The 22,020-nt window shown below is 46.5% G+C and overlaps 2 protein-coding genes across 2 annotated transcripts; both read right to left on the minus strand.

The window, feature by feature from the left end:
• Positions 1-9,201: 9,201 nt before the first annotated feature.
• LOC136486781 (calmodulin-interacting protein 111-like) lies at positions 9,202-21,386 on the minus strand. Its single transcript, XM_066483774.1, has 10 exons — positions 21,050-21,386; positions 19,941-20,102; positions 19,043-19,854; positions 18,767-18,956; positions 12,480-12,687; positions 11,613-12,052; positions 11,069-11,495; positions 10,158-10,238; positions 9,843-10,033; positions 9,202-9,743 (listed from the first exon to the last, which is right to left on the minus strand). The coding sequence occupies exons 1-10, from the start codon at positions 21,362-21,364 to the stop codon at positions 9,606-9,608; spliced, it is 2,964 nt and encodes a 987-aa protein (XP_066339871.1). The 5' UTR covers positions 21,365-21,386; the 3' UTR covers positions 9,202-9,605.
• LOC136487215 (uncharacterized) lies at positions 16,306-17,646 on the minus strand. Its single transcript, XM_066484336.1, has one exon. The coding sequence runs from the start codon at positions 17,644-17,646 to the stop codon at positions 16,306-16,308; it is 1,341 nt and encodes a 446-aa protein (XP_066340433.1).
• Positions 21,387-22,020: the final 634 nt, after the last annotated feature.

Below are 22,020 nucleotides of genomic sequence, written 5' to 3' on the forward strand. Positions count from 1 at the left end.
CGGAAAAGAGAAAGAGAAGGAGGAATTCCAAGGAAAGCTTCTCAAAGATGTACGAAAACAGAAAGATGGAGGACGGCATTAGGAATTAGATGGTCCAGACTAACCCCAAAATAACCAAGAAATTGATGAAGGAAGGTGGAAGTAGGAAGGCAAAGACCGGCACGGATAAAGGAGACAAAAAGGATAATCTCACTAGGACCTAGAGCGGGGACCCGATGCTCGCCTAGAACTCTCCATTCAGCAATGGCCTTGCTCTAGATCAGACCATCACCAGCAAGCTTGCGAAGCTGGTCTTCAGTTGTTGTCGGAGCCGGCCAAGCTTTCTAGGCAGCCCTCATGGCCATGAACTCCTGGTTTTCAATCACGGAAAGAGATGACTCCTCATCCACGAAGGATGCCTGGGACTTGCTCATAGTTTTCTTACTACCCATGTACTAGTGGAGGCAAGAAGGAACTAGGGGAAGAGAAGGCTTAGACGGTGGCGCTAAGATGGCGGCGGCAATGGCGACGGCGGATTTCTGAAAGCTAGGGTTTCAAGGCAAGAGAAGGGCAGTAAAGAAAAAGAAGATGAAGGGTCTTTAAATAGATTTTTACAGCGATAAAAATGGCCCACCAGGCCCGTTAAAGCACTGTGTGAGAACACAACGGTCCATTTACTGACACAGCTAAAATGACGGAGGGCACAAATCCACACAACGGTACAATTCAACGGGCAGATTTTAGACTTATCCATCCAGCACTACGGCGGAGTTATCAGATTACTGCAAAAAACAACCCGTCAACCATGAAGAAAAGAAGGGTCACCTCACAAGGAACATAAGAACTCGGTTCTTACAGAAAGAACTCGGGAATCTCATGAACCAGGACTACGGCAGAAAAATAAATGACAACTCAGAAGACAAGATTATTTCCATTACAAGTGACTTCAAAAATAGAAGATTACAAATCTTACAAGACCCAACGAACTCGGTACCACAAAAAGCAAAGTAGCAAAGAGGAACCCAGACACGGCTAGGCTCTAGAATGACTACGTGTCCCAAATTGCTACTCAGAAGGACAAACCACCCTCGGCTACACTGTTTTCTTCAAAGGACGGACGCAGTGCATCTAAGGCGGAAATCAGCAGCACAGCGGGACAACATAGAGCAAAGAAGGCCGGTAGGCATCTGTCTACCCAAGACCGATGTGATGCTGGATATGGTGTTGATCTGCACCGGACAGTCTTAGGACAGGCGACGAGGATCAACCCAGAACTACCAGATGAAGGAACGAAGCCCACATCACAAGACTTCCTCCAACTACCGCCACGTACATCCTGGTACATTGCTGCTGTGGGATTAGCTACCTCTAATCCCTATCACAAGACTCCCTCCAGCTACGGCAAGACATACAATAATTGCAAAATACACCCGGGGGCTGCTCTACTTCACAAACTACCATATTCATGACTATAGAGGCTTCAGAACAAGCAACAAAATGCTCAATGAATCAAAAACAGCACTCCAGAAGGGTATTAGAGCGATGCACGTGGACCAGGAGCACAAACAAAACAAGCCTAACAAAGGACATAGTGAAAAGACAGAATTCAATGAAAAAGGACTCAGGCGTGAAGGAACAGTACTCAAGGACAAGCATATTCGAAAGGATATACCAACACAGTACAACTCGTGAACAAACAGCATTCACACTCAAGCACCATCATACGACTACATCTGACAACAGCAGACTACCAGGGAATATGCTAAGACCATGCATCCGAGTTCTTCCTGAACAAAACAACTCGGATAAATGCTCGGGGGCTGCAATAGGAGAAGTTCTCAGTTCTTTAAAAAAACACAAGATTCAAGACCCTCCAACTTTTTGTTCCAAATAGCAAGAGGCTCGGAGGCTACACTCAGTGAGTGCACTTTTTTCCTTCAAAAAGCGCACGTCACCAAGACAACTACTTCAAGACAACAGTTTTTAAAATAACATAAGATTCAAGACCCTCCAACTTTTTGTTCCAAATAGCAAGAGGCTCGGGGGCTACACTCAAATAGGAGTACTTTTTTCTTCAAAAAAAAGTACACACCACGCAAAGATCTCACGAAGCGCTACACGGTTTCGCTCAAGAAAGCACTCGGACGACGCTTGTTCCTGCTCGACGAGACTTGAAGGAACAAGACGAGACTTCCAGAACTCAACCATGAAGTGCTCGGGGGCTTGTCGGTACAGGTCCCACGGGATACCCCGCAAGGAAGGGAGAAGACCTAGTCTAATTAGGATTCTTCCCCTGTAATCTTAGTAGCAGTATTACTCTGTAATCCTACTAGGAACTCTCATTGTAAACCGACTAGGACTCTGGCCTCCTAGCTATATAAAGGAGGGCAGGGCTCCTTGGATCAGGAGTTCAAGAGAACAATTGTACACAACACAACACTTGACAATCAATCCAACGCAAAGGCCAACGCCGACTGGATGTAGGGCTATTACTCGATCAGTGATCGAGGGTCCAAACTAGGATAAATTGACTGTCTCTTGCGTTAACCGTCGAGTTCCACATACGCTGAAGCCCGAACATACTGCCCCGGGAACCCCCGTGGCAGGCTATCGGTGGTCAAACATCGACACTATCCTAGTGCTTAGCCTATTCTAGGGCTACAAAAATTATAGGAAGCACTTAATAATGCAATGAAGCTGTTGTAAAATTTTCAAAGCTAAAGCTATCACCATTTTGCCACAAATATTCCCACAATATTTAAACTAATAATATTAAGCATTTCCAAATGATTTAATAGACCTCAGTTTCATCATAGATATGTATGAAATAATTATACTAACATGTAGACAATGTTTTTAAGAACCTACCAAAATTAGTTTCACAATTTTTCGACATCTACATTATTTTATATTAATTACCAAAGTTCAGCTCAGAATTGAAATGAAAAGCTATTTCTATTTCCCACGAAAAAGATAAACTGAATTCGGCCCGACGCGGCCCACGCGCGCGCTGGCACTCTTACAAAAACACCCACGCGTTATCAGACAATAGCGCGAACACTACATGTACTATTTCTATAGACAACGACTTTGCAACGGAACCATCGGATCTTTTCACCTTCACACCGGAGAGGTCCTGGAAACACCCCGTGCTCGCCAGCATGGCGGGCGGATGCACTAGGCGATACGCCGGCCACTTGAGGCTCGCACCGACCCAACTAACGAGCCAAACCCCATCTACGGCCCTAACACCTACCCTAAGCGACGATACCAAGCAACGGGGTGCACCGAAGCGAGCGGCCACCGCGTGCGGTCGCCCACGATGGCGGCGCGGTCATCCCGGTGAGCTACAGCGCTAACAGGATGGTAGAGATAGGGGATAAGCACCAGGGGCACACCGCTAACCCTACCAAAGTGGTGGTTTGGTCGGCGACTACCTGAGCAGGGCTGGCCACGTGCGTGCGACAAGCATGGTGACGAGCCACGGTGGACATAGCCACATAAGCGGCAGCGAGGAGGCGGTAGCGCTCCCACTAGCGTGCGCATAGTGGAGAGGGAGCCAAGGTGAGATAGTGGTGCAGAGGAATTTGCGTGGGGTGAAGTGGTGGAGGGTTAGCCATGGCGCGGGCGGTGACGGGTCTTAACGGTGCGGTGGTGGGGCGAAGCTCCAAATTGGAGCTTGGCCTTGCATGGTTCAAGTCTAGGTGGGGGCGGGCAACGAGAGGACATGAGGGCACAGGCATAGGCATGTGGAATTGATGGGGAATGGCCTCTCGCATGCAGGCGCGCTAGCATGGCTCAGCGGCGGCAGCAGAGAAGAGGATAGGGGAGGAGCGGGAGATGGTGGGGACATAGTCAAGGCTCGGCCTGTGCTTGCTTGGCGGGACGCGGTTGATGCGACCGGAGCGACCACGGCCACCCGCTCGCTGCCGACGGGACCCGCGCGTTGCTGTGCCATAAATGGCAAGGCGACGATGACATGGCCTCGTGCACGCAGCGTCAAGGTGGGCCAGCGGCGCAGCGCAGCGGCAGGCGCGCAGTGTGGTGACGGGACATCGGCGGCAGCGGCATGGCACGGCAGGCAGCAGCAGCTGCAGCCACGGTGGCAGGGCGGCCGGGCGCAGAGGGGACCGACGACTTGCGGTGCGGCCAGCGGTGCAGCCACACGCGCGCGTGCGTGCATCGAGTGCCACGACATCGAGGCCACTCGGCATGGTGATCGCATCCAGCCGGGAAAATCAACTCGAAGACACGATGTGCATGGATTTTAAAGCACCCAAAACGACTAAACGATTGACCCTACACCCAAACCATCTTCACTGTACTCAAGGTGGTATATTGGACTACTAAACCAAGCTAAAACACAGCACCACCTCTTAACCCAATCTTGCAAAATAAATCGCTAAACAAGGCAATCTCTAACTATCCACGAGCCTAGAAATTTTCTAAGTGTTGAGTTGAATTCTATTTCAAATTGCATTTCTAAGCTATTGAAACTACTACTTAGCAATATTATTTTTCAACACCAAGTATTTCATTGTCATCTACAAAGTTCATATTTCAAACTTCATTTAAGTGTTACATACATGTTGTATAGCATTTTTGTTCAATAAAAATTGCTTTCAACCCTTCGTGATAATTATACGAATCGCGAAGGAACTTTTCGTTTTGCATTTTTATTTGTCGTTTCAGTCACAATGCTTCACCTACACATTTCATCTCATGCATTACCACATAAATATGATGCTCATAAAGTGTTTTAGAAAATGATTTGCGGTGTAACACCGAGGGTGTTACAAAATGGGCTAAGTGTAGGGCTTAATTATTGCAAGAAATTTAGAATTAGCCCAATTCATCTCATGCGCATCTTATCCTTTCAAAAGGAACAACGACAGCCAACTACTCAGAAAAAGAAGATGAGGCCTTGGTTTTAGCATGGGAGAATGTGAGTCTTGCTGCTGTCACAGGAACTGATCAAAATAGTAGCACATATTGGAAGCAAATTGGAGAGCACTTTCATTGCAATGTTGGACTTATGCTAGATTCAAATTTGATATTTTAAATTATGTATTAAAAATGTTGGATAATTGTGTGGTAGAATGATAAAATCATGAATTTTCTGGAGTGGGAATGGAGTTTATAATGAAATGTGTATGCAAAAGGTAGGAGAAATATAATAAAATAAAATATAATCTCTCTGTTCTAAATCATAAGGCATTTTAATTTTCTTGGAGAGTCAAATCATATCAAGTTTGACCAAAATTCTAAAGAAAATTATAAAGATTTATGAAATCAAATAGATATACTATAAAAATATGATTAATGAAGAATCTAATGATACATAGTTAGTATCATAAATGTTATTATTTTATTATATAAATTTGGTCAAACTTGAAATACTTTGACTCTCCAAAAAAGTTTGAATGACTTATAATTTGGGATGGAGGGTGTAGGAGACAAGTTTTAAGGAATCTGCTGCAGCAGTGTTCTCTTATATGCTAAAATAGTTATAGGAGACTCTAAACTAACATATAGGAGATGCCGGATATGATATCTAGTGGAGTTGCTCTATACTAATGTGTTGTTGGTTTGCTGCAGCACACAAGATCGACCATGCAAAGCCGATCGAAATTTAGGGCCTGTTTGGGACTGCTTTGCTCCAGTTTTTCTAGCTCTGCTCCACTAGCTCCACCATGGAGTAGCTTCACTCTAGAGTTCTTGGAGCACATGGACCTGTTTGGCATGCAACTTGACTCCAGCTCCAGGAATAGAAGGTTTCTATTATGCCCCTGATTGATGTTTGGTTCATGTTTTGATTTTGTAAGCATATATGAGTGTCTATTTGTGGAGTAGCTCTAGAGTTCTCGGAGCAGATGGATCTGTTCTTGGAGCAAATGGACCTGTTTGGCATGCAACTTGTCTCCAGCTCTAGGAATAGAAGGTTTCTAATATGCCCCTAGTTGATGTTTGGTTCATGTTTTGATTTTGTAAGCATATGTGAGTGTCTGTTTGTTTTTACTAGTTGAAATATTATGTAGAAATACTATAAATGCAAATAATTTAGTACCAAGACACATATTTGACTCTCTTGTGATACAACCCAAGAGTGCAAGCTGACTATGACAAATCATAGTATTGTACTAATACAGCCTGCAGCTACAAAGCAATCCAATAGTAGGTTTCAGAATATTGACAAAACCGAAAAATCATATGTATGATACACATACATTTATTGAATTTCTATTTCAGAACAGCAATAGGATCCAAATTATCCAACCGACTTGCACTGCCATATCTGAATTTACTCATGAGGTGAGCGCACCAAACTACATGAGACACTGAACGAAATGAGCTTCGTGCGTGGGCTCACCCTCGCCGTTGAATGCATTGGTAGTCGCTGCCACATCACCGTAGTACCCATAGATATATCTATCGCATGAGCGCTGGAGCCTGACCCAGCTAGTGGCGGAACCAGGGGGCCGGTGCCCCCCACCCCCTGCGCCTAAGATATGGCAACATTTTTCTTATTATCTGAAAGTTTTTATTTGCATTTAGTGCAATAATTTAACAAAATTATTGTATTTAATATAAATAAAAAAAAGATTATACTAATAAAAATGTTGTCATATCTTAGGGGGGGCACCACTGTGTTCCATATATCCATTCCACTGTATGAAAAAATGGGTGACTAATTTTATTTTCATTGTGCAATTGAGACATGTATACTAAACGCACGCTGCTACACTAATAGGTGCAATGTTAAATGTCAACGTCCACGAGTTACCTATTGTCGACAAAAATGACAATTTGTTCTGTTGCTGCAGTAATCAGAAATCAGCCCTGATGGCGAATAGTAGCTATAGCAACCATGCAAGATGAAAATAGGGGCATTTGTACTCTACAAATATATTTCTAGAGATGGCTAGTTCGTCCTAATTTTTGGAGCCGGATGTAGATTGAGCCGCCTCTGTCTAAAAAAGCTATCGTTGCTAAAGATCATTTTACATAGTAGTGGTATTTTTCTTTGACAAAGATTAAGGTCTGGCATCAGCAATTAAACTAAGATTTCTTTCATGTGGATTTTTTTGGTGTAACTAATGGTCTGTGTGGGACTGCTCTGTTATGTTTCCAGCTCTACTCCACCGACTCCATCATGGAACAACTCCATTGTGGAGTTCCTGGAGCAATTGGTTGGCACGCAGCCTAGCTCCAGCTCCAGTTTTGTGAGGTTCCCTTGAGAAAAGTCTAATATGTCCCTAGATGGTATTTGGTGTATGCTTTGTTGTCTGTGGAGCATAATGTAAAATATTTTTTGTTGCCAATTTGGTCCCTCAACTATTTCTCGAGGCTCGGTTTCGTTCCTAAATTTTCAAAACGATCGTTTTAGTCCTCAAACTCTACTTTTAGGCTCAATTTCATCCTAGAACTATGAAGATGATTGTTTTAGTCCTCGAACTTTGTATTTCGGGCTCAGTTTCATTTATAAACTATCAAACTATATTTTGTTCTTTAAACTTTTATTTTCAACACAACGTTGTGTATGTTCTACGTGGAACGCTGTACTGTTACACCTGGTTAACTCCAACACCACCGGCGCTTGGAGATAGTAAAATAATATTCATTCAAAAACTCTTTCGTGGCCATTAATAATTCCAAACTGTTATTTTTAGTGTTACCTTATAATGGTACTATTTATATATATCCGACTAAATGATATTACGGGAGCAATTACAGTTGCATTGAATGCTATTTATTCATTAAGAATACATGAATATATTGAAACAATAGCAGATCTATAATTTTGATAATTTATGGATGAAATTGTGCCTAAAATATAAGGTTCTCTTTTTGAATAGACAAAATTGAGTTAAAAATAAAAGTTAAATGCACTTTGATAGTTTATGATGAAATTGATCCCAAAATGCAAAGTTTGATGACTAAAACGATCATCTTCATAGTTATAGGATGAAATTGATCCTAAAACTAAAGTTTGAGGACCTAAACGGCTGTTTTAAAAGTTTAGGGATGAAATTGAGCCTCGAGTAATAGTTGAGGGACCAAAATGGCTATTGTGCCAAAATATTGTAATGTAAAAAATATTGCCGCTCAGCATTACAAATCAGCATACATAGAAAATAAAAAATAGTGTAGTGTACACGGAAAAGAAAAAAATTGTGAAGCTCATCAAAGATGCGGAGTAGAAAAGAAAAAAATACTATAGTTCATCATAGACAGAAAGAAAAGGGACTTGCTAAAATTTAAAATTGCAGATTCGTTCATCAGAATTTCTGTAGATGTAATCTGCAATTTTCAGTACCGAGAATAAAAAACCTGTAGACAAAACCACAAACCTGACAAAATATGATTTATGTTGCCACAAAAACAATTAACAATTTAGAATTAATTCTATAGACAGGGAAGGACAAAAATTTAATATGTTATGACACAAAGACAACTAACAAATTATAAAAATAATAATTTACTTGTACTAGTTGGTGGTATGAGAGTATTGCCTGAAATCATCCTAAAATTCAGACACCTGAAATATAGGAGTAGAAAGAAAAATATTGTAGCTTATCAAAAGGAAGGGCGGGGCTTGAGCGCTAGCCAGCCGGGCCTGGCCACGGCCAGCAGCGGGAGAACAGTGTCACGGAAGAAGAAACACGTGGGGGTGGGCGTTCAGGCGTCGGTAGTCGAACTGTGTTTTCATCAATGAGTGGCAAGAGTGGGTATTTTGTTCTAACTCCGTGAGGGACACAAAAGTCTAAATCTTAGAGTACTTCTTTAAGTGTTTTAGAAAAAAACGTAGTGTTGGCCTTTAGCTCCAGTTTTTCGTGGAGCGGAGTTTTAGGAGCTAGAGGTATTTGACAAAACAAAGCTAGAGTAGAGCTGAAAAAAATGAGAGAAGGGAAGTCCCACTTCTTGTTCTTTTTTTTTAATAAGAGGGAAGTCCCACTTAGTCCTTCCACAAGGCGCTGGCGTACGTGCCGACGAGCAAGACGATAGCGTCGCTGGAATCAACTTAAAGCTGTAGCTACAGTATCGAAGTGATTGAGGTCAGAACAACGGCGCTCGGAATTCGAAGATACATAGATAGCAACGCGAACCAGGATTATCCGGGCCATAAAAACTAAAAATGTAATGAAAGGATAAACCCAGCGGGTACCAACCCAGGTTCATCGACCATAGCACAGCCGCACACCAAGCAGAAACAAAAGGCGTACAAGTTCCAGCAGATATTTGGCACAGCAAAATCCGACCAACCGCATTGTTGCTGCAAGACAGCGGCGCCTAAAAAGCATACCACCTATGTAACAAAGGGGAAAGGTGATGAGCTAAGAATCACATACAGTTTACAAGTTACAACAACATTTCCGTAATTACAGTTGACTACAGAACAATCATGCCAGGTTCACAGATGAGGTGCTTGGTTTGAGGAATCACATAATATCTAGAATGAGGTCACCCATGAATTGTTTGGGATGAACTCATTCCTCATGATTAAGCTAGCCATGTGCTTGTATGGATTGACCCACTCCATTCTCTAGACCAAGCAAAAATGTAAGGAGTAAGAAGGTGATGCTTGACCCATTCCTCAAACACACACCCATCTACCTTTCTCAGAATTACTGCTGCCTCAGTGAAGTCAACGATCGGCGAAATTGCTTTGCAAGTTCTTGGAAAAACTTGACATCTGATGGTTTTGTTCTGCTGACTGCAGACTTGAAATGTCTCATTGCTACTTCTCGGATGTCAAACCTCTCCTGTTGAAAGAAAGAGTATTCTGTCACTTAACTTCTAGCATCACCTAGTGAAAAATGCATATGCTCATGCAACTAGACGGGGAAGAATGACTAGCATACATCAAGTGCGGCAACAGCAGCTTCCCTGCAGATGAGCTTTATGTCGGCGCCAGTGTAGCCTTCTGTGAGTCTAGCAAGTTCGTTTAGATTCATGTCAGCACTGGATGGCATGCTGCGTGTGTGAATCCGGAAAATATCTGCACGGTCAGCTTCGTTTGGTGGTTGCACATCCAGCACCCTATCAAAGCGACCTAGTGCATATATCGATCTCAAAATTAGATCAAATGAGTGTTACAAGCATTATATGTGTAATCCAAGAAATAAATTTAAGCGCTGATCCATGTACATAGACTAAATAACAACTGAACCAATAACCTGGCCTCAGAAGTGCAGGATCAATTTTATCAGGACGATTTGTAGCTGCAATAACAGTAACGCCAACTCTCTGGTCCAAACCTGTTGCCATGATAGTAAATTATGCACCATAAAAGTTCACAGACCAATAGGAGCATGTAAATAACAAAATATGTGATAGAAGTTCATCAGCACATTGCAATTGCATATGGCTAGAACTGAACATTGACTGGAAATATCATAATCAGATGTTTGATGCTTGGTTTATGTGCAGGCAACAAAATACATTATTGTTATTTGCCAACCTCTAATCACATGCTTAACACACTTTAGAGTGTAGTGAAGAAATACGCTGATTAGAATAAAACACGATAGTAAATTATGCATCATAAAAGGGTAGATTTTAGACAGATATATTAGCTTATGGGCCTAGCATCCTGACTGTTTTCTCCTGTAGGCCTATGGGCCAGGTGCAGCCCAACACTGGGCACCCCTCTTGTGTGTGTATAGGGCTAAGGGTAGCTGCCCTCAGCCTATATATGATTGTACCCTGCCACCAGTATAATCAATCTATTATTCGCGCATATCTCTACGCTTTCAGTAGAGACCAATAGGAGCTTGTAAAAAACAAAATAAGATAAAAAGGTTACAACACATTCCAAACATGCGTAAGCACAAGCAAATGGCTAATACTCCAACCAAATAACATTGACTGGAAACATCATAATCAGATAATTGGTGCTTGGTTTATGTACAGTCAACAAAAAACATTATTGTTATTTGGGAACCTCTAATCACATGCTTTACAACATTTTAACGTCTAGTGAAAAAAACAAACAGACTATAATAACTCCTAGGGCAATTATTGGTGAGTTTATGAACAAATATGGAGATTTGAACGGGGAATTTCCTAATGAAGTGTTAAAACTCACCATCCATTTCCACAAGCAACTGACTGAGGACCCTATCAGCAACAGACGTGCCATCATTTTCTTGCCCACGAGTTACTGCAAGCCCATCTATTTCATCAAAAAATAATATTGCCGGTGCATTAGTCCTTGCCTTTGCAAATAGCGATCTCACTGCCTTTTCTGAGTCACCGACCCATTTGCTGAAAAGTTCAGGACCCTTAACAGCAAGGAAGTTCAATTTTGCTTCAGAAGCTGCAGCACGAGCCATCAAAGTCTTGCTGCAACCTGGCGGTCCTATCATTAGTAATCCTCTAGGGGGTCGGATCCCTAAACGTTCAAATGCTTCTGGGCATTTTTGTGGTAATTGGATAGCTTCAATTAGCTGCTCCTTGACACTGAACTGACCACCAACATCTTCCCAACGTACCTTCGGAAGCTCAAGAAGAACCTGTATACAACATGATTCAGCAATTGGCATTTTTTTTCACACAGACCAGATATATAGATAGGAACTGTCATACAAGAGACCTATGGCTAAAGCCTTGCAGGTGGATAGAAGTGATACCTCGCGCATTGCACTTGGTCTAACTTTTGTTTTAGCCTTGTCAAAATCCTTAATGGTTACTAATAGTGGTATTTCATCTGTATCATCATAAGACTCACTACTTTTTATGTTACCACCCTTCATGCAGGCAACATCATCTGATGATATGGTCAACTGTGAGAAAGATGACGATAATGAGCTTGGATCTTCAGTATCCTGACTCTTACACTTCTCAAAACTACAGCCAGGATGACCAAGTGGTTGAGTTGAATTTTCCTTTAGGCTGATGTAACGCCGCAGAGCACTCAATGCAGCCTCATTGCATAGTGCTGCTAGATCAGCACCCACAAATCCATGGGTCTCTAGAGCAACAGACTCAAGTTCTTCATTGCTGAGAGAGTGATGAACTCCAATTAGAAGGCGGCGAAGTATGTCAATCCTCTGTCCCGGGGATGGCACTCCTGCAACCCAGTTTGAAGACAACAAAACATGATTAACTTGGTTTTAAACTCAACAACATATCACTGGACAATGATGTTGAATTGAAGTCATTAAATTTGGTGCCATTTATAAGTGCATGGCCAACCTTAGTGTCCAAATAAATCCTTAAATGGCTACTAAAAACACACAAATAATCACTTACTACAGATGAAAAAGCTTACAGTACAAGCAATCCATTGCTTATAAGTTTAAAATACTGCCCAGTCCTGAATGCATTATGCTACTTCATAAAATAAAAAAGGCCAGGTTGCTAATACATTCTACACATTCATAAGCGCTTCATTTTAGTTGCAGGCATTAATTTAAAAAGCATGATGTGTATGTGGAGTAGACTACATCCACAGCTATTCGCACTGAAAATATATGGATAGCATCAGAGCATTCTACCTATTTCAATTTCTTTATCCAATCTTCCAGGACGTCGCAATGCGGGGTCAATACTATCAGGCCGATTCGTAGCAGCAATCAAGAGAACACGATCACTAGGGCCAATCTCATCCATCAGTTTTAACAGAGTGGCTACCATTCTAATAGATAACTGCTCACTCCCATCCTTCCTTGATGGAGCAATTGCATCCAATTCATCAATAAATATCTAATAGCAACAAAGATACATGATACTGTTATGAATGCTAACAAGATGGGATAAGGATCCTAATTAGGATACCTATACTTCAAATATATAGCATTGCTCCTTGCTAACAAAATAGTTCAAACTGTCACCTTCGATAATCAGTGCACAAACATTTCAATATTTGACCTGACCCATAAGCAATGTTTCAGAGAGGATGAATCAGACAACTTGGTAATAGAAAGTCAGAAACCTGAACCATAACTGGGAAAAAAGTTTTTTTAAATAAAAATCAGAGTTTCAACTATGAGGAGAAAGGAGATGCTCATAAATAGGAGCAATGCAATATAAATTGTCAAGGGCCTGGGCGCCTAGGGTTGGAGGCCCTTGGCTTCTCAGTTCGTAGCTTGAACTAGGTAATGGAGGTGCCAGGGTTTTTGCCTGGCTACCACAGCAGGGGTGAGATTAAGAATAGCAGAGAGAGAGATTAGGAGATAACTTCTTGCTTGATTCCTTTCTTCAACGGTACATGATACATATAGGAGCTCTGCTCCATTGCTACTTGTGCCAGCCATTAACTACTAGCTGGCTAATTAATTCCTTACTCTTCAACTACTACTTAATTGTCTTAGAGACTGCAGCCCTTCCAGCCGCCTAAACCTCCTGGGGTTCTGCCAGGCCATGCGTCCCCTTGGGAATTGCCCCGGCTGCCCCTCGTGTCCGAGGCCGGCGGCTGTACTGTTGGCCCCACATGACATCTCTCCCCCCCTCGACGAGCAGCTCGTCCTCGAGCTGGAAGTTTGGGTAACGCTCGGTGAAGCTGTCGATGTCCTCCCAGGTGGCGGAGGCTGAGGGCTCGCCTTGCCAATGTATCAGGACTTGGCGGACGCCGCGGGCCAGCCTGGTGCGTGAGGCGCGTTCTGGCACCGGCTGTGTGGCGCCATGATGCATAGGAGGCAGAGCCGGGGGAATGGCCGGGGGAGTACCCACGAACTTCTTCAGGAGCCCGACATGGAAGACATCGTGCAGCCGGGCGCGGGGAGGGAGCTCGAGGCGGTAGGCGACGTTGTTGATGATGGCAGAGATGCGGTACGGCCCATAGTACCGGGGTCGCAGCTTCCCTTTGGTGACGCCGTGGAGGGAGGCCGGGGTGCGATGACAAAGACGAAGCCAGACCCAATCACCCACGCTGTACTGAACGTCGCGGTGATGCTTGTCGTAGAACCGCTTGTAGACTGCCTGAGCTTGCTCCAGCCGGGCCTGGGCATCAGCAAGCATTTCATCGCGTTCAGCCATGGTCTTGGCCACCGCAGCCACCCTGGTTTCACCAGGCTCATAGGATCGGATGGAGGGTGGCTCACGGACATAGACGAGCTGAAATGGCGTGGTCTTGAGCGCGGACTGAAAAGCGGTGTTGTAGATATATTCCGCCCATGGCAGCCAGCGCAGCCACTGACGGGGACGATCACCAGTCAGGCAGCACAAGTACATGATGATCACCTTGTTGGCTGCTTCGGTCTGGCCAACAGACTGCGGGTGGAATGCCGTCGTCATGTGTAGCTTGACTCCGGCGAGGCGCAGCAGCTCTTTCCAGAAGATGGAGGTGAACACAGGGTCCCTGTCCGAGACAATGGACTGCGGGATACCGTGCAGGCGCACGATGTCGGAGAAGAAAGCTTGCGCCACGGATTCCGCGGAGTAAGGATGGGCCAGCGGAATAAAGTGGCAGTATTTGCTAAACCGATCAACAATGGTGAGGATGACGGATTTGCCTCCCACGCGCGGCAAAGCTTCGATGAAATCCATCCCGATGTCTGCCCAAACTGCTGTTGGCACCGGCAGTGGAAGGAGAAGGCCTGCTGGGTGCAGGTGCTCGGACTTGTAGCGTTGACAGGTGGCGCATGCGCGCACATAATCTTGGACCACAGCACGCAGGTTGGGCGAGTGGAAGTCGTGACGGAGGCGTTGGAGTGTGCGTTGGACTCCTTCGTGGCCGTCATCGTGAATGGCAGCGAGGAGTTCTTGGAGAAGGGGGGCGCCAGGCGGAATGTAGAGGCGCCCCTGGAACGCGACCAGCCCGTCGACGAGGGACCAGGGAGCCGCGCGCTGGGAGGAGCTGATCTCCTCCTTGATGGCGACCAGCGCGGGGTCCTGAAGATTAGCTTGTCGCAGGCACTCGATGAAGTCAAAACGCGGTCCCCGAGAGCGCCAAGATTGCTGCCTCCTTCCGTGTCACGGCGGGACAGGGCATCGGCCACCGTATTGGTGCTGCCCGCCTTGTATTCCACAGAAAAATCGAAGCCCAGCAGCTTGCCCACCCAATGGTGCCGGGGAATGGTGGCTAGCCGCTGATCCAAAAGGAATTTGAGGCTGAAATGGTCAGTACGGACTAGGAAACGGCGTCCCCAAAGGTACGGCCTCCAGTGGCGAATGGCCAGCACCAATCCAATCAGCTCCCGCTCATATGCCGCCAAGGAGTGATGTCAAGGGGCAGCAGGGCGGCTGAAGAAGGCGATGGGGTGCTGATCTTGAAGGAGAACGGCCCCAAAGCCATGTGTCGAAGCGTCGCATTCCACGATGAACGGCTGCTCGAAGTTGGGCAGGGCCAGTACCGGTGCTGTAGTGATGGTTGTCTTGAGGGCGACGAAAGCTGCGGCTGCTGCCTCATTCCAGGTGAACCCCTCCTTCAATAGGGCAGTCAAGGGTGCTGCTATGGCGCCAAAATCCTTGACGAACTTGCGGTAGTACCCCGCAAGCCCAAGGAAACCTCGGACCGCGCGCGCCGATCGGGGCTGCGACCAATCAGCGACGGCCTGAACTTTATCAGGATCCATGGCCACCCCCTGTGCGGAAATGATGTGCCCCAGGTACGCAATGGAGTCAACACCGAAGGCACACTTGGATCTTTTGACGAACAGCGGTGTTGATGCAGCACAGTGAGGACAGCGCGCACATGGCGAAGGTGTTCAGCCAGGGAGGCGTTGTAGATGAGTATGTCGTCGAAGAAGACGAGGACGAAGCGGCGCAGGAAGGGGCGGAGAACGTCGTTCATCAATGCTTGGAATGTGGCTGGGGCGTTGCACAGCCCGAACGGCATGACGAGGAACTCATAGAGCCCATCATGAGTTCTGAACGCCGTCTTCTCCACGTCGGCTGGGTTCATGCGAACCTGATAATAGCCGGAGCGGAGGTCTAACTTGGTGAAGAACCGGGCGCCATTCAGCTCATCCAAGAGCTTGTCGACCACTGGGATGGGGTAGGCATCCTTGACTGTAATAGCGTTGAGGGCCCGATAGTCGACGCAGAAACGCCACGTCCCATCGGCCTTCTTGACCAGCAAGACCGGGGAGGAGAACGCCGATGTGCTGCGCTGGATAAGCCCTTGTTCTAGCATGGTGCATTGGCGCTCCAGCTCGTCTTTGTGGGAAGCGGGGGGTAGCGGTACGGCCTGACCGCCACCGGCGAGGACCCCGGGATAAGGTTGATGCAGTGATCCCGGGGGCGAGGCGGAGGCATGCCAGTTGGCTCGGTGAAGACCCCGGCGAACTCTTCCAGCACGGCTGGTAAGAGGTTAGCCCCGCTGCATGCTCGGAGAGAAGAGCCGGTGCCCCCGGCGATGCCCGTCCAACACACCCGGTGATCTCAGTGCCAGAAGGACATGGTGAGGGCGCCGAAATCCCAGAGAATCGGGCCAAGGGAGGCCAGCCACTCGGTGCCGAGGACGACGTCATAACCGGCCAGCGGGAGTGCGAAGAAGTCGGTGGAGAACGGTTCGCTGGCGATGGAGAAAGGAACTGCACGGTAGACGCCGGGACACGGCACCCGTTCCCCATTTGCCACCGTGACCTTCATGTTGCCGCGGGGTTGAAGCCTGAGGGAGGTGCGTGCCGCTGCTTCCTCGGACACGAAGTTGTGAGTGGAGCCCGAGTCCAGCAGGGCCAGTAAGGACGCCCCGCCCAGCTGGATGTGGACCTGCATGGTCTCGCTGGAGCGGACGCCCGCCATGGCCAGCAGTGAGATGAGCGGGCTGTTAACCGCAGCGTCGGTCTGCTCAGGGTCGTCGTCGTCATCGGCCTCGGCCAGATCGAGGAGGAAGATGTGCTCGCAGACGCGGTTGTGACCCCTGCCAAATTTCTCATTGCAGTTGAAACAGAGGCCCAATCGTCGCCGCTCCTCCATCTCTGACTGGGACAGCCTCTTCACTTGACGGCCTTCGATGGTGAGGGAAGGGGCTGCTGTACGGGGTGGGGGTGCTGGCAGGGCCAGCTGTGGTGGTGGCCCTATCAAGAGGCCGCGCGTAGTCTGCCATGGCGCAGGCGGAGCTGGAACAACAGCGGTGTAGTACTGCTCGCGCAGCTCCAGCTTGCGCGCGAGGCTCATGGCCATGACGAGGGACTGCGGGTTGTGGACTTCCACGTTGAGGCTGAGCGGCGGCTGCAGTCCTACCGTGAACGCTTGTACACGCTGCGCCTCCGTGAGCGTGCCGACGCGAGGAAGCAGCGCCTCGAAGCGGGTCTGGTACTCTGCTACCGAGCCCGTCCGCTTGCACGCCATCAGCTCCCCAAGGGGGTTGGAGCGGATCGGTGGCCCAAAGCGGAGGTTGAGGAGCTCGGAGAAGCGGCGCCAAGACGGTGTACCCTCGTCCTGCTGCACTTGGATGAACCACATTTGGGCGCCATCTTCAAGGTTGTATGACGCCATCCAAACTTGCTCCTCGGCTGCAATACGCTGTTGATGAAAATACGACTCACATCGGTTGAGGAAGGCCAGCGGATCGGATTTCCCGTCGAACTTGGGGAAGTCCATCTTCTGGAACCGAGGAGGGCGGTCACCGTGGCCCAAGCCTCGTGAGCCTGAGCCGGAGAACGCCGGTGCCTGCTGAAGAGCGGCGACCTGCTGCTGAAGGTCGTTGATGGTGGCGTTCATGGTGGTGGTGAGGGCCTGGATCATCTTGGCCAGGTCAGCGGTGGACGGCTCAGCCATTGGCAAGGCAGAGGAGGCTGCTGAGGCGGTGGGTGAGGCAGGGGTTGATGGCGAGGTGGCTGCTGGGCTGGAGTGTGGGGCGGAGGTGGAAGAAGATCGCCGGCTAGCTGATACCAAGTTGTCAAGGGCCTGGGCGCCTAGGGTTGGAGGCCCTTGGCTTCTCAGTTCGTAGCTTGAACTAGGTAATGGAGGTGCTAGGGTTTTTGCCTGGCTACCACAGCAGGGGTGAGATTAAGAATAGCAGAGAGAGAGATTAGGAGATAACTTCTTGCTTGATTCCTTTCTTCAACGGTACAGGATACATATAGGAGCTCTGCTCCATTGCTACTTGTGCCAGCCATTAACTACTAGCTGGCTAATTAATTCCTTACTCTTCAACTACTACTTAATTGTCTTAGAGACTGCAGCCCTTCCAGCCGCCTAAACCTCCTGGGGTTCTGCCAGGCCATGCGTCCCCTTGGGAACTGCCCCGGCTGCCCCTCGTGTCCGAGGCCGGCGGCTGTACTGTTGGCCCCACATGACATAAATATAGGCAAGTTAGCTGCTTTGGTAAGACACTTCAGTGCTCAACTATTGATGCTTAATGAGCATAGCATTAGAAACAGGCTTCAACTGAATCTGTTGCTTGTATGCATCATAGAACATACAGTGAAGAATTCAGCATCCCTCAATCATTGGGAGCATTTTGCATTGAGAACAGTGGAAAAGGACAAAGGAGATATATATTCAAGCAAAGTTGTTTGCCTGCTGGACGTGAAAAAATAGTGAAAAGAGTAACAAGTCCAATTTCATGAATTTGAATAGAAGATAGTTTTTAAGGCTTCAGAGTTGCACAACCCATCAAAATATTAGAGCAGCTTGGGCTCAATATCATAGTGTTACCCTCCAAAAATAAGTTGCTAGTGAACACACTTCATGTTGAATACCCAGAGTAGATACCATTACAAAACTAAGTCAGTAAATAAAGATTTTTTTTGTCCTAATAAAAGGGGAGTTTCGATGTTATGAGTTATGGTATTAGCACTTTAAGAGGTAACTCTACTATGAACCCAGGATTCTTTTTGTGCAGTTGACAAAATGGTAAAGGTAATTGCAGTCAATTATTCAAAGAAATTCTAACCACAGCAGGTGCCGCTTGCTTGGCTGAACTGAAAACATCATACAGAGATTGCTCGCTTTCTCCGTAATAATGACTAATGATCTCTGGTCCATTGATTGTAAAAAGGTTGACCCCTGCATCATAGGCACAGGAAGAAGCAAGAGAGGTTTTCCCTGTTCCAGGTGGACCATAAAGAAGAATACCTTTGTATCTGAAACAATCAACATATTGCAAAATTCAAACCATTAATTTTTATGGCTGAATATAGTGAGACGTGTGTATCTGTTAATGGAATACCTTGGCAGACCAATTTGATCAGCTAGTGAAAATGAAATTATTCCTTTTATGGTTGCTGACTCTTTAGATAACCCACCAAGTGTTGGAGCATGATTGAAATCTTCATTTCTTTTGTCATCATACTCATAAAGTTCTGATGGTAAACCCGGCTTATCTGAACCAAGCTGCTTTGTGCTGACAGAATCAGATAAATGAACTTTTGTGGTTCCGTCAACAAGGAGGAAAACTGGGGTTTCACCAGAATAAGTTGAATCCTCTGCATTAGACAGTGTATTCCCTTTCTCACATGAAACATCTTGAGAAGAACTATCTGGTTCTGCTCCCATGACCACAAACAAAGACAGTTTTCCGCATATTGAGAGAGGAACAAAGTTTCCTTTAAGCAAGTGTCTACCATTAAGCCACCGTACTGCTGAAGTATGCAACAACTCATTAACTTTCTCATCTGCTAGTGCTGATCTCGCAGTGGTTGGATCCAAGCACATTGAAGAGCCACTATTGGAAGGAAAGTGATTGGATTCCTTCTTATGCAGTGGAGTTGAAGGGCCTCTCTTAGGTGTCTCCATAACCATTGTGCTTCTTTCAGGATGGTAGTCAGACTCTGATTCAGTGCCATTGGAAGATCCAATATTAGGTGGAACTAGGCTAAGATAAAGATTCTTACATTTCATTACCCGCAAAATATGAATATCATCACTATGCTTTGGGGCCTGAAGTGTACACAAGGGGCTAATAAACAACGATCGACCTACCAAAGGGTGTCCCAAAACACAAGCAAGATCCCAAGAGAGCTTGATACCATTCTTTGGAACCTAGTAAGAGAACCCAGTCAAAAACTTCAACAATTTGTTATGCTTGCCACTTGACATCAGGAGGGGGAAAAAAAGAAAATACATACCTCACGCGAGGGGAGAACTGTAGCAACCACAAAGTTTTTCCCAGCTTCACCATGCAGGAGATCATTGTCCAGATCAAGATCAAAGAATCTGCTGCACTCCTCAAATAAATTAACTAGTGGGAAAGCATCTAACTGATCACTGCTTGTCGAAATTAGTGAGACCTACGAACAATGAAACACACCTCAGCTTAGTTATTGAAAAGAAAACATACATGGAAGTAAACTAGTAAGTTTGTGCTTTGCTGGAATTCTGAAGTTGGTTTCACAATCAGAATAGCATAACCTAAAGTCCAATTCTTATGGTGGCTGATGGTACATAACTACAAAAGAGAATCAAATGCAGGTGCAATCTCAAGAAGAAAGAAGTCCTTGAAGATGACATCTGCCCTCTCTGTGCAGCAGCTCAGAAGACCACTGTGACCTGATCTTGAGCTGCCCTTCACCATTGGCATTTGAAGCAGTGCCGGTTCAAGATGGTTGAACTATGCCTGCTGCCTATGCCTGAGGACCCACATTGTACTCTGATGCTTTTGTTCAGCTTCTTTGCTGGCTTTGCTGGATGATCTAAAGCACAGAAATGAGGTTTTGTTCAATGGACAGCCTCTGTCTTAGTTCTGCTTGCAAGGAAACAGCTCATATCTGGAAGCACCGATTCGCTGTAGCAGATAGGGGTGTTGAAAACCAAAGTTGTAATCTTCTTCCTTTCCAATAACTTACTCTCTGAACTATGTACACCTCATATGGTCCGAGCAATATATTAAGGTTGGCAGCGCTCCCCTCCCCGTGATTGTAAAGAAAAATGAAATGTGCACATTTCGGTTCAGAACATCGGCTCTGCATGCATACGCTGATGGGCTTAAGGCACCTTGACTTTCTACCGATTACTCAAAATCAGTCAAATTGGACCTCATACGACTAGACTGATCATTAGTGCCCTTGTGCGATGGATGAATTCAACCTCCCTCGCACAAAAGAAATAGTACAAATTTGAGTGAGCAACGATTCTAGCTGAAACGAAGCTGGTCCACACTAACAATTTGCAGAAACAGGCAGTCCTAAGTCGAAGGAACAAGGCCGAGGCACCAAAAGAGGAGCAGGGAGGAGCTTACGGAGACGAGGCACGCGGGCCGCATCCCGGCGCCGACCATAGCGGCCTCGGAGAGCCAGAGCCTCCCCAAGCGGCCGCCGCGGCTCCCGTCCCTGGGGGCCACTTCGGTGACGGTGCCAGCGAAGCAGCCATCGCCGCCGCGTGGCACGAGCGCCGGGAACTGCGCTGCGGCGGCGGCGGCGATGGATGGGAGGTCGACGCTTCTCTCGCTGTCGCCCGTTCCGGAGCCAGCGGCGGAGGAGCGAGATGGAGGCGTGCGTGGGGACGGCCGCGGCGACGCTGACGGGTTTTTCTTCTTGCCCTTGGAACGAGGCATCGCGGCGCGCGGGGGGTTGAAGGGGCGGGACGGCACGGCGGCGAGCCGCGAGCCTAAAACCCTGGAGGCCTGGACAGGAGGAGGGAAGAGGGAGGACCCGGCGAGTCCGGTTCGGCCCTTGGGCCAAAATGAACGGGCCCTTTAGATGGGCTTCGAATCCTACAAAATCCCAAGGGCCCACATTTATGCCCAAACGATCTGAATTTTGGTCCAAACGACGTGACGGCCCAAGGGAATTATATATGTCCACATTTATAGAATCATTATATGGTCAGACATATATAATTCCTTCAAGATGAGGGACCAAAATTTAAGCACATATAAAATTCAGATATCTTGAAATAGCAAAATCTAAATGACAAATTCCTAAATGAGATGATACTTGAAGTAGATGATTAATGGTGCAAAATTGATATTTGATACATAAAAGCATAGCACAATATGAGGACTCACAGAAGGCACAGCATAAAATTTACCCATACAAATCACATATCGTGCGTTACAGGAGCACAAAAGGAAAATAAGGTACTAATGTCGTCTTGATTCTCTTAATTTCGTAATAGTAAGATGCAGCGAAATGTATTTTACATTATACTCCACTACACCTGGCAATATACTAGGACGATCGTCAGGTGGAGTGCTGGAGGCCAGGGAGC

Source organism: Miscanthus floridulus, chromosome 10 (genome assembly GCF_019320115.1).
Source record: "Miscanthus floridulus cultivar M001 chromosome 10, ASM1932011v1, whole genome shotgun sequence".
Classification (NCBI taxonomy): Eukaryota; Viridiplantae; Streptophyta; class Magnoliopsida; order Poales; family Poaceae; genus Miscanthus; species Miscanthus floridulus.